The sequence below is a fragment of the Astyanax mexicanus genome, chromosome 22, assembly GCF_023375975.1.
Source record: "Astyanax mexicanus isolate ESR-SI-001 chromosome 22, AstMex3_surface, whole genome shotgun sequence".
Classification (NCBI taxonomy): Eukaryota; Metazoa; Chordata; class Actinopteri; order Characiformes; family Acestrorhamphidae; genus Astyanax; species Astyanax mexicanus.
Genome location: NC_064429.1, coordinates 21,799,871 through 21,815,844, shown reverse-complemented (window position 1 = coordinate 21,815,844; position 15,974 = coordinate 21,799,871). Strand labels below are relative to the sequence as shown.

The following is a 15,974-nucleotide window of genomic DNA, read 5'->3' as shown; positions in this document are numbered from 1 at the left end:
CTTAGTCTTTACAGCAAATTTACGGCATATTTGAGTAATTGTACAGATGTCCAAAAATGTGCCAAGACGCTGCTGTAGAGTACTGCTCGATGGATAAAAACATGATTTTTTTTTTGTTTGTTGGTATTTTGATTTTCTTAATATGTCAAGACTGCTATATAAAATGGGGTAACAATCAATAAGGTTTGCACTAAACCGCACTATACCACACAGCTGTAAGAGAAAAACAGACAGACACTCACCACCTCCTCCACCAGATCGTCCACTATAAGGCCCTGCTCCTCTGTCCTCACATTGGTCACCCACATCCAGCCATCTTCAAGTTCATTGTGAACGATAAACATGTCTCCTTTAAGGAAACTGAAAGACAGACACACACGTGTACAATTAGTACATCTACTACTCTTCATTCATTCAGTAGAAACAAAAATAATACAGAAACTTAAATACAGTACAAATATTAACTTACCAAGGCTATAATTTTGTATGCATTATTGTATTTGTCACACTGTAAGATGCACCATCAATAAATGTCTATTTTCTGGCCTATTTTTATACATAAAGGACACCGGATTATAAGGTGCACTGTTGATTTTTGGGAAAATTAAAGGATTTTAAGTATGCATTACAGTGCAACAAATACGGTAAATAAAATACAAAAACAAATAAAAATATACCTCTTGTTAAGAATATCACAATATCACACTATGGAGTTGTTTTGTTTTATCGTGTTAGCTATTATTATTGCGTACGATATATTAAGGCACACCCCTGTTCTGCAGTCTCTCAAAGAATGACTCAGCACAGTTAGTCTAATATGATGGCTACTCAGCGCACACAGAGCAAGAGCCAGGGCTGACCACAAATATCAGAAAATCCGTTCAGGCTTTTATTAGACATTAGTCAGAATTTATAGGAATATCTTCAAACACTTCACTGCTTTTCAGCAGCTCAGTCACTTCAGAGTGAAGTGATGTGTTTTCATTAACAGTAGCGGACATAAATACACATTTCCTCTTCTCACTCTAGGCTGCTTCAGACAGCAAAATTTCTGCTGACACAGGCACTCGATAGCACCTTAGAGGAGAAATCTTGTGTGAAATGGACTTGATGTAGAGTTTAGATCGGGCCCAAAAATTCAGATTGACACTACCTGAGCCCGTACAGGTTCTGCCCCATCCCGGCCCATAAACAGTTATTATTAGCCCGAACCTGATTTAAACCAGACATTGTTTTAGTAAGTAGAGCGTTAAAACAACTACAATTCCTACAACTACAATTCTGAGGTTTTTTTTAATGAGTGAAATCTCAGGATGGCATAATTTATTATTTTTTTTTTTTATAGTTGCATACCTGCTAGTTTTACAGTATGCATATCATTTGAGCTCCTATTTACCTTATGACGTCCTCAATTTCTTAGTTCTGAGTGTGTTTCTGGCTGCTTGCGCTATTTATCGGTGCTGATTTATGGCTTTAGCACAATCACTAACCCAGCAAGCTACCCATCAATCCACCTGCTACTTTCTTCCGCTTTATTTTCCCCCCAAACACTCTAAACAGTGTCACTGTGCTGAACACTCTGGGACTCACACCCTTACTTACAGCTGACGGCACATTTCCTCCCTGTGTGTATAAAAGTCTACCTGGCAGTTCTCAGAGTCTCCTTTTAAATCAGTATACTCAACATTACTTATTAAGCATATTATATTACTTATTCTATACATTTATTATCACTGTATATGTAATCTACTAAAGCATTTTAAAAAATTAGAAAAAGCTACTTTATTTCAAAATGTGAAACTATAATGTATAATGTACATATTACTATAATGTATTACACACAGAGTGATCTATTTTAAGCGTTTATTTATTTTATTGTTGATGATTTATGGTGTACAGCCAAAAGAAGAAAACCCAAAAATCTGTGTTTTAGAAAATTTTAATATTATATAAGACCAGTTGGTACTTTTGGCAGGGTGGGCAATGTGCCAATTCCTTCTAGAAAATGAAATCTGAATCTCCATAAAAGCTGTCAGCAGAGACAAGCTGTAAGATTTTGTGGGAAAACACTGCACTGACTTCGGACTTATAAAACACATTGGATCAACACCAGCGGATGACATGTCTCTCCATACAATCACTGATTGTGGAAATTCTAAACTTGACCTCAAGCAGCTTGAACTGTGTTTCTCTTCACTCTTCCTCCAGACTCTGGTCTCTTGATTTGCAAATTAAATATAAAATTTACTGATGATCAGTGATTGGTTGTCTTGGGTGTAAGCATCACTCTCTGTGTAATACATCTATATATTAAAGAGTTTCACATTTTAAACTGAATTACTGAAATAAAGCAACATAAAGCTTTTTTAAAATGCTCTCTTGCTAGTATTTCAATGGTCCACTGTTGCATCGGAAGATCCAACACAAAGTGAAAAAACATGGCCCCCTCGGTTCATGAAAATGTGTATACCTGATTTCATCTGTCTCTGGCACTTTGGTGTATGGCAGGATGGCCCTTACTCTTCTCCTGTCCTCCACAGGCTATGGAAAATGGGAAGACCAAGCACCAGCAGTCAGGTTAGCATACGGTTATTGAAATACTATACTTACCAACACTGCTATCAAGACTTTTAACTTGAGTGAGGACAAAAGATAGATCAATAATAAATAGAATTAAAGTTATTAACATTGTTTTATGTGAACATCAGATTTTATAATACTGTAAATGAACATAGCAACATTTACAGTGTTTTGCAGTATGACGCAGCAGTATTACCTCTGGAGGAGCCACTGGTGATAGCAGCTTTTCACCTTTCAGTAGGCAAGACACATAGCTGTAATAACCAATGAGGTCCGACAGGGAAGAGAAACGCCTCCCACCGATGTAGTAATCCCCACACATGGCAATGATTCTGGAAAAAAATATATATATATATTGTAAGGTAAAATATAAGTTTGCTTATGTGATTATAGCATTCAAATAAATTCAAAGAATCAGGTGGCCAAACAGTATGGATTATTTTTATTTATTTATTTATTTATTTATCAGCTACAGAGACAGTTGCTGAGCTCCACGGTACAGTTAAAGAGCTCCGCGGTACAGTAAAAAATCTCTGTGTGACAATGCTCTTACTGCGTGTGTAGTGGGTGTGTAGTGTCGTGTTACGGTGCTTGTTGTTGCGCCGCTAAAGTATGGAGAATAAAGAAAAAGAAATTCAACCGATTTCAAAGAATCGGAAAAAAATCGAATCGCGACCCCAAGAATCGAGTCTGAATCGAATTGTGGGATTCCCAAAGATTCACAGCCCTAGTGTTCAGTGTACAGTTATCCTATATTATTTCCCCTTAGTTAAGTGAACTATCTGAGGGATTTTATGCAACACACTTTAGTGATTTCCTTAGGTAAGGGAAAAACTTACTTAAAGTTTATACTTAAGGTGTTTTTCACAACCTGGCACAGATACTAGTATTGGTATTCGTGCGTCTCTAGTGTTTATGTATAAATATGCAAAATTGTGTGTATTTATTGAACACCCTAACATCCTCTAGGATCAGTAAACACATCCATTACAGGGATGTTAACATCTTCAAAATTCTCCATCAATAATACCACAGTATTATAGTGTAGATTCACTTGGGAGGACAAAATAGATTTAATACTAGGGGTGAGCGATATGGCTCTAAAATAATATCACAATATTTCATGGTATTTTCACAATAACAATACTTTTGGCGATATGACAAAACACTGAATTAGAAAAATTATTTAGAATTTTATTATTGCATGCAATATGATTTTTTTTTTTCAATCAGATTTGTAACAGAAGTCTATGATCCAGAATGTCATGATACTAATAATATTGGACCCCAAATATCTCCATATATCCAGGATTAAAGTAAAATAAATGATACTGGACAGATTTTAACTGCCTCTAGTATATATATATAAACGGAAATGAGAACAGTGTGAATGTTACTTTTGCTAAAAATGGCAAAAAAGTAGTACCCTGATGTGATAATCAGGGGTGGGTGGAATGGCACAATATTTCAGGGTATAATATCGTTCACAATATTCAAAATTTTTGGCGATATTATCATGTGCGATACGATATGGCACACCCCTATTTAATACAAAATTATATTTGTAGTGTATTTAGAAATAATTCTCTATAACTGCATCACCACTGCAACCACACAGTATTCCAAAGCAACCACCACGAATACCTCACAAGAACATAATTAAACAAATAAATACATTTAAATGTAGGTCTTGCTGAACTATATTGCTCAGTTAAACCAACAATCAATACAATGTTTTAAAAATGACTTTTTAACAATGTTCTTTATTGATAAAAGCAATGCTTTGTGAAGTTAACTCTAAGTTAAATCTTTAAGAGCGGAAACGAGCAGCAGCTCTTCACCATTTTAAAATGTCAGCGTGTGTGAGAACAGCACTTCACATTCAGACTGTGGAGGTGTGCGTCTGCTCATGCTGAGAGCTGATGGCTTCTGGTTTTCAGGTCCACCCACCCACGCTGCCGCTGTCGTCTTCTCAAGCTAAAATATCTGCCTCTAAGTGCTTCTAAAATACAACTTTAATAAGCTCTGACCGGCTAAATTAGAAGAGCTCGGTTTCCACCTTGATTCTTAGAGATAGCGGTTTTATCTACAGCCGCTCTCATCATCTGGACAGCAGTGTTGGAGGAGTTTAAATTTTTAATTTTATATGACAGTTTACACCATTTTCCTCTTATTCCAAACGTGATCAAATCAGTCAAAACATGGCTGTGTAAGAATGCTTCTTCTTTAGTCGTGAAGTGAAGCTTTATGCCAGGTTTTAGCTAAGCTATGCACTTGTACTCTCTGATTAAGAATGTATCATGTCTTCTTTATGAATTTATAAATGACCCTTAAGGAAGTTTCAAAACCCACACCCCAAAGTCTGTGGGTCAGAAATGCAGAAAAGGGGAAATGCACATTGCTTATAAGGCTATTAGAGGTGTGCTACACCATATTGTACACAATAAAATAGTTTTTAACAATAAGAAAAAACTATATTGTGATGATAATTGTGCTATTCTGTCTTGAGGTTGTTTTTTCTGTTCGTTATAATTTGAAAAACCTTCTTAACTTTTAATTGAAGTCAATGTCATTTCTGAGTCAGGTAATTTCTGAGAATTTCCATTGGTCCATTCATCGAGTCATTTTGACACAAGTGGTCTTTTTCAGTCATTATTATGCACTTCACATTAATTTTATGCTACATTTATTTTGTTATATTATTTTTTTTATGGTAAATGACTTTTGTTCACAAAATATATATATTTTTTTGTTTCTACTAAATGTTTGAAAATGTTATACAAAATGTACTTTATTAATTTTAAGAATATGCTGCTGCAATAAAATAATTGTTAAAGTATTTTGTGTGTTTTTTACAATTTCCACAAAGATGTCGCAAAATAACCTAAAATACTGTAATAATATTTAAGGCTCATATAGCGCACCCCTCGTGGCTACTAATTAGGGGTTAAAATGTACCATTTATCATTATTATTAGTTGATTGATTTACCAATTTCTTGACTATTAAAAGGTTTTTCTGTGTGTGTGCTTGACTGAATTAGTTTAGATTGCTAAATAAAGAAGCATCATCTTCTCTTAGTAAAAAAAAAACATAGTATAAACCAATACAATGGAGTATTACCATTTTAATTAGGTCTGTCACGTTAATTAAGGGATTCATTTTGATCCATTAATAACAACAAATAATGTGTTAAAAAATAATGCTGATTAATAAAAGTTAGCTATAATAAATTGGTCTAGCACTGTAAAATATAGATTTACAGTGTCTGTTACTGACTGATGTTCATTACATGGGGTTTTTGCGCAGTTTAAAATACTTTGATGATGAAAGCACTGGCAAAGGTATTTTTGCATCAGTTTAGTTAATAAGGATTATGCAAATAAAAAACAAAATTCAAATAGTTACTGGCTACGTCAAATGCTAGCTCAAACATAGAATAGAAATGAAAGTGGTGGTTCAGGAAGGGCACTGGGTGATGTATGGGTTTAGAGGCGGGACAAGAGTGAGAGCTGATTGGCTGAGCTGCAGCAGCAGCACCGTGGTGAGACCATGATGGTTGTAATTGGTGCATTAATCGATTTAATCAATGCATTAATTACTTTAATGACTCACCCCAGCCCTACTACTATTATTACTGTATATTATAGTGTGGTACAAATGTACAGCACATTGAATTATATAGTGCTGTCTGAAACACCCTGCCGCTGACCAAGAATAGTCAGACAAGAAGACGGATAAACAGCTTCTTCAGCTTCTTGGTTCTCACCTGAAATGGTTGACCACATTGGTCATGCTGAGGAAGGACAGCACAAAGGACCCAGGCCGCCGGTCGCTCTCCCTGATCAGGTAGCTGCCCGGATTCCTGGCCTGGCGCAGCCTCTCCTCGGCAATGGTCCTGTCTAGCTTCCCATGGTACCATCTGTGAGGAACAACAATGAGAGTTAGTGTTAAAGGTTCTTTTATTTCTCTTGAATATTCATACCTTAACTTATTTTAAGCCCTCATTTATTCTGATAAACATAATTAGGCCTATGTTTTTGCTTGTTGGACTAAATTAGCCTGAAGCATTGTGCCAGCTGGTCCATGGGGAGGGGAATAATGAACTTCTTATTGTGGACTGTCCAAGCTTGACACATTTTCCAACAAGCAAGGCGAGGTGAGGCTAGTTTCAAATGTACAAGATGCAATAGTACAGAATGGAACTGTCACAATCATTCAATAAATCAGTATACCTGGCTTCAAATACAGCATGAGGACAGCACAATACTCAACAACACACAATTCAGGAAAAAAATATGCCTTAAAGTTCTGTTAAATTAGTTATTATTAAAAAAGCAACCTTTTTTATCAGTTTTACATTATGGCGATATAATGTACAGACTTGCCCCAAAGACGACACTGCAATCGCTGGATTCTGTTTATCATTCTGCATTGAGATTTATAACAAGCGCCAAATTCTTAATGCATCACTGTAAACTGTATGAAATGACAGATTGGGCTCCATTATCAGTAAGATGCCAAATACATTGGGCTGTTTTTGTGTAAAAAAGGAATTATTGGTCAGCTTCCCTCATACTTGACTGAATTTTTGACAAGAAACTGTTCTTTGTATAATTTACGCTCTAGTCGTTATATAACACTGGATATTCTCGCTGCTCGGTCTGAATTTGGAAAGAAGTCTTTCAGTTATGACGCACCTTCAACTTGGAATAATCTTTAGAAACATTTTAGATTAGATCAGTTTATTTCACTGAAGGAATATAAATCATCCGTCATCCGTCACATTTTTATACATATGCTTGTTCTTGTTAAAGTATTTTGTTTGTATGTATACGTATTACTTCTCTATGCTATAAGGGTGTAGATTAGTTGATTTGTTGTGTTTTTGTGCTGCCGTCTTGGCCAGGGCTCACTTGTAAAAGATGTGACTACCCTGGTTAAATAAAGGTAAATAAATAAATGATTTTTTTTTATTATTATTAAAAAGGAAGGAGTATTAAAAGTACTTCCTCACAAACTAAGTGCTTCTGAAGAGCTTTTACAAACTTGTGAAACAGTTTCAAATGTATTTTTGAAATACATCAAAAATAAATCAATTGCTGGGAGTATTTTTACAGTTAGTGAAGTGAATGTGTCTTTGAATGTGTTATTTTTTTCGTCCAAAATTAGACTAAATTCTAAACTCCTAATGTTAGAGGAAACACTGCAAATACACCTTTTTTACCACCCAGTCTTTTCACTTATTCCCATATTTGGTTAATTACTGGTCTTCAGGGATTCAGACAAACATCGAAAGTGATTTCTGTTTGCCATTTTCAGCTGCTTAATATTGTAATAAAGACATATCCAGAACAAACACCTATTTAAAAGGTGTAATCACTTGTTAATCAGTATACCTGACTACAAATACACCATAAAACAACAGAACACAACACTACTCAATTCAGAGAAAAGGTTACTGAAGACTAGAAGTCAGAAGATGGACACAAAACATGCAAGGAATATGGCAGACAGGCCTGAGCATTGGCTAGAATTAGCAATATGATACACATCACAATTATGATGATGATGATGATGATGATAATTCAATTCATCTTATAAAAATAGTCAAAGTATAAAAAAAATAGAATTATATTTATAAAATCTGAGAAAGAAAAGCTCACTTTTTATCCAATCAGAACAGTGGGATCTAATGAGAGTACAATACAGCTATCTAGTGGGTGTGGTTTAAACATAACACTAAATTAAACATGTATAACACCAATCTTTAAATATAAACTAATACATACTATTAGAAACATATACTGTGTATTTATAAATCAATAAAACAAAATATCAATGCAATGCAATACAATACAATATCAATAAATTTTTCAACCCTTTAACACAAACTAAGTGTTTCAGAAGTGCTCTTAGAAACTTGTGAGAAACAGTTTCAGTGTACAAGATACAACGTCTTGGAATGGAACTGTCTGAATATATCATAACTAAATAACGGCTCAGCACAGCATGAAGGCTAAAAAGCTTTTAAGTCAGCGCCGGGGCCATTAACAACTTTCCACCCCATAAATTAAACAGTAGCTTTTTTTGAACTACATTCTAACGCTGGGTGAAATTGCTGCATTTTTATCTGAGAAGACGGATATATAAAAAGAGCTCAGAATTAACACTCTAGTCGAGTTTAGCGCCCGCTAACAGTTGGCCCAGAGGGAGAGCGGCAGGAAGAGGAAGAGCAGGCGAGAAAGAGGAGAAAGAAAGAGGTGAAAAGAAGACTGACAGAGCGAGAAAGTAACAGATGAACAAACGCTGCGCCAGCACTTTCTAGTGCCAGTTTAAAGAGCCATGTCTGGTCCAGAAGAGCAAGAGAGTCCAATTGTTAACAGATTAAATTAGACAAGACAAGACAAGACAAGACAAGACAAGACAGATGAACCGTCCTGAATGATGATTATTGACCATGTGCAGAAGAACTGCTGAAGAACACAGCACTTTTTCAGGCTTGAAGAAAAAGCTACTATCCTAATAATTATTTTTTTTTTAGGAGCTATTCTTATCATGAGTTTTGCTTAACAGTAATATTTTAATCAGGAATTTACCTCAGCAGTTCTATTTTAGTCATGAATTTACCTCAGCAGAGCTATTCTAATCATGAATCTACCACAGCAGAGCTATTCTTATCATTAATTTACCACAGAGGAGCTATTCTAATCATGAATCTACCACAGCAGAGCTATTTTAATCATTAATTTACCACAGCAGAGCTATTTTAATCATGAATTTACCACAGCAGAGCGATTCAAATCATGAATCTACCTTAACAGTGCTGAACTAAATCATGCATTTACCTCAGCAGAGCTATTCTCCTAATCATGAACCTACCTTAACAGTGCTGAATTAAATAATGTATTTCCACAGAGTAATTCTAAACATCTATTTAGCTTAGCAGAGCTATTTTACCACAACAGTCCTATTTTAGTCATGAATTTACCTCAGCAGAACTATTCTAATCATGAATTCACCACAGCAGAGCAATTTTAAACATACATTTAGCTCAGCAGAGCTATTTTAAATCATGAATTTACCTAAACAGTGCTATTCTGATCATGAATATACCTCAGCAGAGCTATTCTTATCATGTATTTACCTCACCAAAGCTATTCTGATCTTGAATTTTCCTCAGCAGTTCTATTCTCATCATGAATGTACAACAGCATTGACAGTGCACTTAATTTAATTCAGTATTGCTACTCTAGTCATGCATTTACCTCTGCAGTGCAAAAGTTGTTAAATTCACCTTAGCAATGCTATTGTAATCATCAGTTAAGCTCAGCTACTCAAGTAACAAGCGAGTGAAATTTATACAGAGAAATACAACTGGGTCAAACGAACAAACAAACGCTAAGGCCAGGATCCTAGCCCTGCACATCTTTCAGCTGGCAAATGGCTAGTTTAGTAAGAGGTAGCAAACTGATAAGAGAAGATATTGTACACTCTGCTAATATCTAATAAGAGTTAAAAAAAAAAACTAGATCATAGATTAGACTCCTATTTTGTAGAACCAAACTGGTGATGAATTAGAAAATGATGTGCATAAGCCACACTACTGAACCCATTTTATTATGCACAAATAGTTTATAATTAACCTTTATGACTATAATCAAAAAGTTTTCAAGCATGTTTAAAAAGGAACCGGCATCATCCTCTTGAGCACAGTATCAAGATTTTGTGGGTGCAGTCTTGAAAGCAAGTAAGTGTGTGCGGTGTGAGAGGAGGAAGTGGAGGGCATGTGGTGATGGTGGGTGAATAAATGACACAGTAGTGCATTGAGAAAGGAAGGCCGAGTGTTATTTTCAGTACCTGCTCGACACAGAGATCACACAAACTCACAGCCTTCCAAACCTGCTCAACTTCAGGTTCACTGCAGTGCAACGAAGAAAGTAAAAAAAAAAAAAAAAAGATAAGCGCACATATTGAAACATGCACACAACTAAATATGTTAAACAAGTGATTAAAAAAAAAACAGATAATTAAGGGTCAAGGAACCCTTTGGTAGTAAATAAAACTCTAGGCCGTGGGCGAGTGTGAAAATGCATGAGTGTGAACTAAAGAAACGAAGCAACTCAAAACTAAGAAACTAAGAAACTTAACCTGAAGGGAGTTTATGCACTTTGGTGGCTGTGGGGCAAGTCCAAAGCCTTGTCTTGGGCAAAAATGAATGGGAGGGAATGGGAAGAAAGAGGAATGGGGGAAAAAGACATAGAAATAGATGAGTGCCGGTCAACGTGGCTGCAGATTATAACATGTGGACCTAAGCCAAATGAGAACATGCAGTTTGGTGGCTGTCAGGCAAAAACCTCTAAGCTGTTAGCTTTTGTTTAAATTAATGAGAATTAATTAAAGGAATGAATCACAAAAAAGCACAAGCAGTTTAAGTCAGTATGGATGTGGATTGGAACTTAAGTACATGCACACTCCTTTAGGACAGGTTCCTTTGTGGCTGTCGGGCAAATAAAACACCAGGCCTTGGCCATGAATAAAAAAAATGGGGGGAAAAACAAGTGGATAAAACAAGGGACAAAACAAGGGACAAAAATTTAAATGACAAATAAATTAGATTCAGAAGTATGAAAATGTGTGTGTGTGGAGCAGAATAACATTTAGAAAAAGGGGAGGAGAAAAATCAGAATCAGAACGAGAAAAGGAATCAGAATCAAAGAAAGAGGAAAAAAAATCAGGAGAAAAAGAATCAGAATTGGAAGGAGAATCAGAAGAAGGCGAAAAGAATTAAAAGAAGCATCAGTATCTAAAGTACTGCTGTGCAATATGACGATAAATATCGCGGGGGTCCCTATCGTTTCTACAGTAATTTCATCAATTATTCATGCAAATATATAAAGTAGTCTACGATGAAATGTATATAAATGTAAAAATTATAAGTGATAATAAAATAATCTTCGCAAAAATAGCTTCCTAATATGGTTTTACGACATGACGCATACATACATACATACATACATACATACATACATATTACATTACTACACTAAAAGGTAGTAATTCTCATTTGTCAGTTTGGTTTAATATCACTTAAATAAAGTTGGAAAAAGTAACCAATGATATTATTTTGGCATATTTTTGGAAGAATAACTGAAAACATACTGTGGTATATCATGATATATATTGTTATCCTGATAAAAATCCATATTGTGATGTATAATTTTTCCAATATCGCCCATCTGAAGCATCAGAATCAGAAGAAGAGTCAGAATCAGAAGAACCAAAAGAAGAAATCAGTAGATGCAGAATCAGAAAGAGAAGAATTAGAAGGAGAAGAAGAATCAAAAGACGCATTAAAATCGAAATATGCATCAGAATAGGAAAAAGATTCAGAAAAGGAAGAAAACCTATAATCAGAACCAAAAGAAGAATCAAAATCAGAAGGAGAAGAAGAATCAAAATCAGAAGGAGAAGAAGAATCAAAATCAGAAGGAGAAGAAGAATCAAAATCAGAAGGAGAAGAAGAATCAGTCGAATCATAAGAACCAAGAATCAGAAAAAAAATATTTAGAACCAAATGAAAATTATTTGAAAAATCAAAGCCAATAGCGATGAGAAGAATTAAAAGAACAATCAGAAAAGCATTCAGAAAAAGTTGTTTAAACAGACAGACATGGAAAGATTCATTTTACCTTAATTTCACGCTAGAAATACGTACAACCAACAAACAAAGTCAATTTAATCATCCATTTAACCTCTCAAGCCAAATGCAGTGTTGGTTTCTGAATAGATTGACTGAAGTGTGGACTTGCAGTTGTAACAGCTTTAACAGTTCAGAGAGCATGGAGCTTACTATAAAAGAAAACTGCACAGGCAGCAGAAGAAGAGTCCCTGAGAATGCACTCAGGTTCTGCTGCCTTGCAGTACATTATATAATAATGACATCAGCAAGTGAGAGTTATTAGCACATCAGCTAATGTGCTGTAAAAAAAAAAAAAAATCACTGGACAAAAAACGTGGGTGAAGAAAGTGTATGCAGGCATAATATTCGGCCTACTACTCTAAATCTAAATAGGTGCATAGACTGTAGTAGTATGTGTTTGCCTAAACTTTGGTCTTTTTAATAAAACTGGTTCAAACTTTCTCTTTTGATATGCCAAGCAATGATGTGATGATGCAAAGAGCCAAAACAAACCATTTTAAAAACAGACAAAAAGTTTATATTAAGGACAACAATGAGTAAAAATCTAAAACATTTCACAGAGTCTTTTGTGAGCAATATTTGACATTAGAAAGCTGTGCAAGTCTATTTTAAATAGGGCTGCAACGATTAGTCGATATAATCGACAATGTTCATTATTTAAATTTGTCGACTACACATTTAATGGTCGACTAATCGTTAATTTGTAACAGTACCGCATTACACAAAGTGCTGGACAGAAGCGCAATGGGAGATGGGTAAATGGATCATTCATACAGTTTATACTCAACTTAGGAAATTCTTAAATTTTAGGTAAATTTCTGTGATAAAGCATGTGCCTGAACTACCGTAAAATTAGCTGAAAAAGACCAGCGTGGTTAGCGGCTAATGCTAATGCTGCTCCAGCAGTGCTAGCCAGAGTAAGCATCAGGCTACGCCCGATAATACTCACCTTTGGAAGACCTAGCACTTCAAACAGTTAGCAGCTAATGTTAATACTGCTGAAGAACTAAACTGAAACTCCTGTATAACTTAGAAGAGTGGCTTTACTGCTCTTTACAAACTGACTGGTAAAATTCATACATAAGCGCACTGGATTAATTGGCACACTGATGATTTTGGGGAAAATTTAAGGATTTTAAGTGTGCCTTAAAATGTAAAAAATATTGTATATATTATAATTTTTTGTGGCAACATTTTCATTATTGAATTATATTGAATATTATATATATTAAAAAAAACAACTTGGCACTCTGACACTGGGGAATTCAGCAGTGCTCAGAGGCCTTGACTCATTGTGTGTGAATCCATTTCTTCCCATTTTTCTGGAAGATAACAAAAAATGACTTAATACACCAACAAGACAATCAAACGAAAGAGTGGGCTGAGAAGAGAGGAAGCTGAGGTGATGTCATAAACAATGTAATCACCCAGTTTAAATAGCACTGCAACATTGTGGGACTGTGACGGGAAATTTGGGTAAAATGATCGTCCAACCAGGCGATTTCAGACCATCAGAAAGACAATTAGAACACCTGACCAACATCCTTTAACCAGAAATACACAGTATTACAATTAAACACTATACTGTGCAGCCCTGTCAGCTTAGCATAGCTCAACAAAACAAGCCCTGTTACTGCTGAGGTGAACATGGTGTAAAATATGAGGGGGCAAACAGACCCTTCTTCTACCTGGGAGAACATGCACAGGTACAGCTTTCATCACCCTGAGGAATGCCTGATCGTGTCAGAGCTTGAAATCTCCGAAATGTAGCAAAGTGTAGCAACAATGAAGACAAAGCTGCAAATATATACATAAAATACTTCACTTTACTGTTTACAGGAATTAACCAAACTCAACAAAATAATAAATAATAAGCTATAAATCAACAAACTGTTAAACTATTAGATTAACTTCTCTAAAATTCTATGCCATTGAATAAACTGAGACACTTAGGTCATTGAAAAAACATGCCATCTGCTGTTGCAGCCATAAGGCTTGACCTACATTACAGAAGAAGCTCAACACTGGATCTGGAATGGCTGCACTTTGCTGCATTATGCACAACTGTTGCATTACTCCCAAGTGTTTCCAAGAAATGCCAGAGGAATTAAACAGATTCTCTACTGATAGTAGATGTCTGAATCAACAGTACTGAACAATTTATTCAGTATATTACCACTATTAAGAATTTTAACCAAATTAGTTCTATGTAGACACTACCTCTGAACCTATATTGACACTTATGTACAGTATAAGCATCAGGTTTTAAAAAACGCCAGCATGAAGAAGAGATCATTTTGTACTTGATAGAAAAAACTGCTTTAAAAACTAATAATAAACTTAAATAGTCTGGCTTCAAAAACAAGAGTTGGTTGGATGACTGTTCCGGTCATATTACAGCACAATGTGGTCAATCTGTACAAACCCAGTTAAACAGTATTTTTTTTTTTTTGGCTGACAAACAGGTTAAGACCTTGTTTATACCTGGACATTTTTAAAACAGATTTTATCCAAATAAAAAAAAAATCTTCACTCCTCTGACCTTGACTTTACTTTAAGATAGCTGCACCTCGAGATTAGCTTATGCTACAGGTTGTAAACTGTAGGTGTGTGCAATATGGCCCTAAAATAATATTATGATATATTTTATGGTATTTGTGCGATAACGGTACTCCTGCAGTATGAAAAACATATTTTTCATTAAAAAAATTATTTATTTATTTCTAATTTTTTTATTTTTATTTATTTATTTATTTGTACATGTGCCAAATAATAGCAACGAACAGCACCATTAAGAGCCATCAAATATGCAAACTAATGATTGCCAAAACCACAAAAGCATAATAAAACTTGTATAAATCAAATATAAAAATAAGCTTTTACTAAATTGTGCTCGATTTAAACTTAAAAGCAATTTTTATTTTATATTGTTACAAACATAACCACCTTATATTTCAGTAAAAAAAATAGTAAAAGTGCAAAATCTTATCTTTGCCACATAACTGTTCTTTTTGACAGGATATTAACAGAAATACAAACATCTCTATCGATAGATGAAAAAAAAAGTGTGATCTTGACTATCCTATTAAAATGACACTAAAACAGCTATTTAAATAATTAAATTTAAATAAGAGTGGTGTAGGTGATTTAATGAATATAAACAGGAAAAAAGCTTTAATGAGCAAAGCATGTAAACACCACGACCACAAGTTATGTATCTGGACTAGATGAACTTCCACAGGAAGCTTCGGTGGGCAGCAGAGTGAGAAAGCTTGGGCTTAGGGGGAGATTAGTCACTAGTCACTCGTGTTGTCGTACATGTGAAACTGAGCCTACATCTGACAGCAGCACCGTGAGAGAGAAGCCTGCCTACTGCTTCAGACTGACTCACACTACAGCAAAGGAACAGGAAACATGTTGGGTTGGACAGGCTGCAGTGTTGCAGAGAAGGTGTGCATGTGTGAGTGTGTGCGCGCACGAGTGTGTTTTAGGTGAGTGTTCACAGTGTTCACTCGCACGGCCACCCACCTTTAGACATACAGCTTTGAAAAAAATTAAGACCACTTCAATTTGTGTCTCAATCAGTTTCTCTGATTTTGCTATTTATTAGGTATATACTTGAATAAAATGAACATTATTGTTTATTCTATAAACGACAGACAACATTTATCCTAAATTCCAAAATAAAAATA

The 15,974-nt window shown here is 35.1% G+C and overlaps 1 protein-coding gene across 3 annotated transcripts in view; it reads right to left on the bottom strand.

Annotated features, from left to right (window-relative positions):
* Positions 1–15,974, bottom strand: part of rasa1a (RAS p21 protein activator (GTPase activating protein) 1a) — a 71,167-nt gene that overhangs the window by 30,446 nt on the left and 24,747 nt on the right. For all 3 annotated transcript variants that reach the window (XR_007428799.1, XM_022667527.2, XM_022667528.2), the window contains exons 2-5: positions 6,349–6,501; positions 2,777–2,912; positions 2,471–2,541; positions 243–360 (exon numbers count right to left, since the gene is read on the bottom strand). Coding sequence is in view for 2 of the 3 variants with exons in the window: in XM_022667527.2 (XP_022523248.1) it covers positions 243–360; positions 2,471–2,541; positions 2,777–2,912; positions 6,349–6,501 (478 nt within the window). In the remaining variant the exon portion in view is untranslated. The remainder of the gene's footprint in view (positions 1–242; positions 361–2,470; positions 2,542–2,776; positions 2,913–6,348; positions 6,502–15,974) is intronic.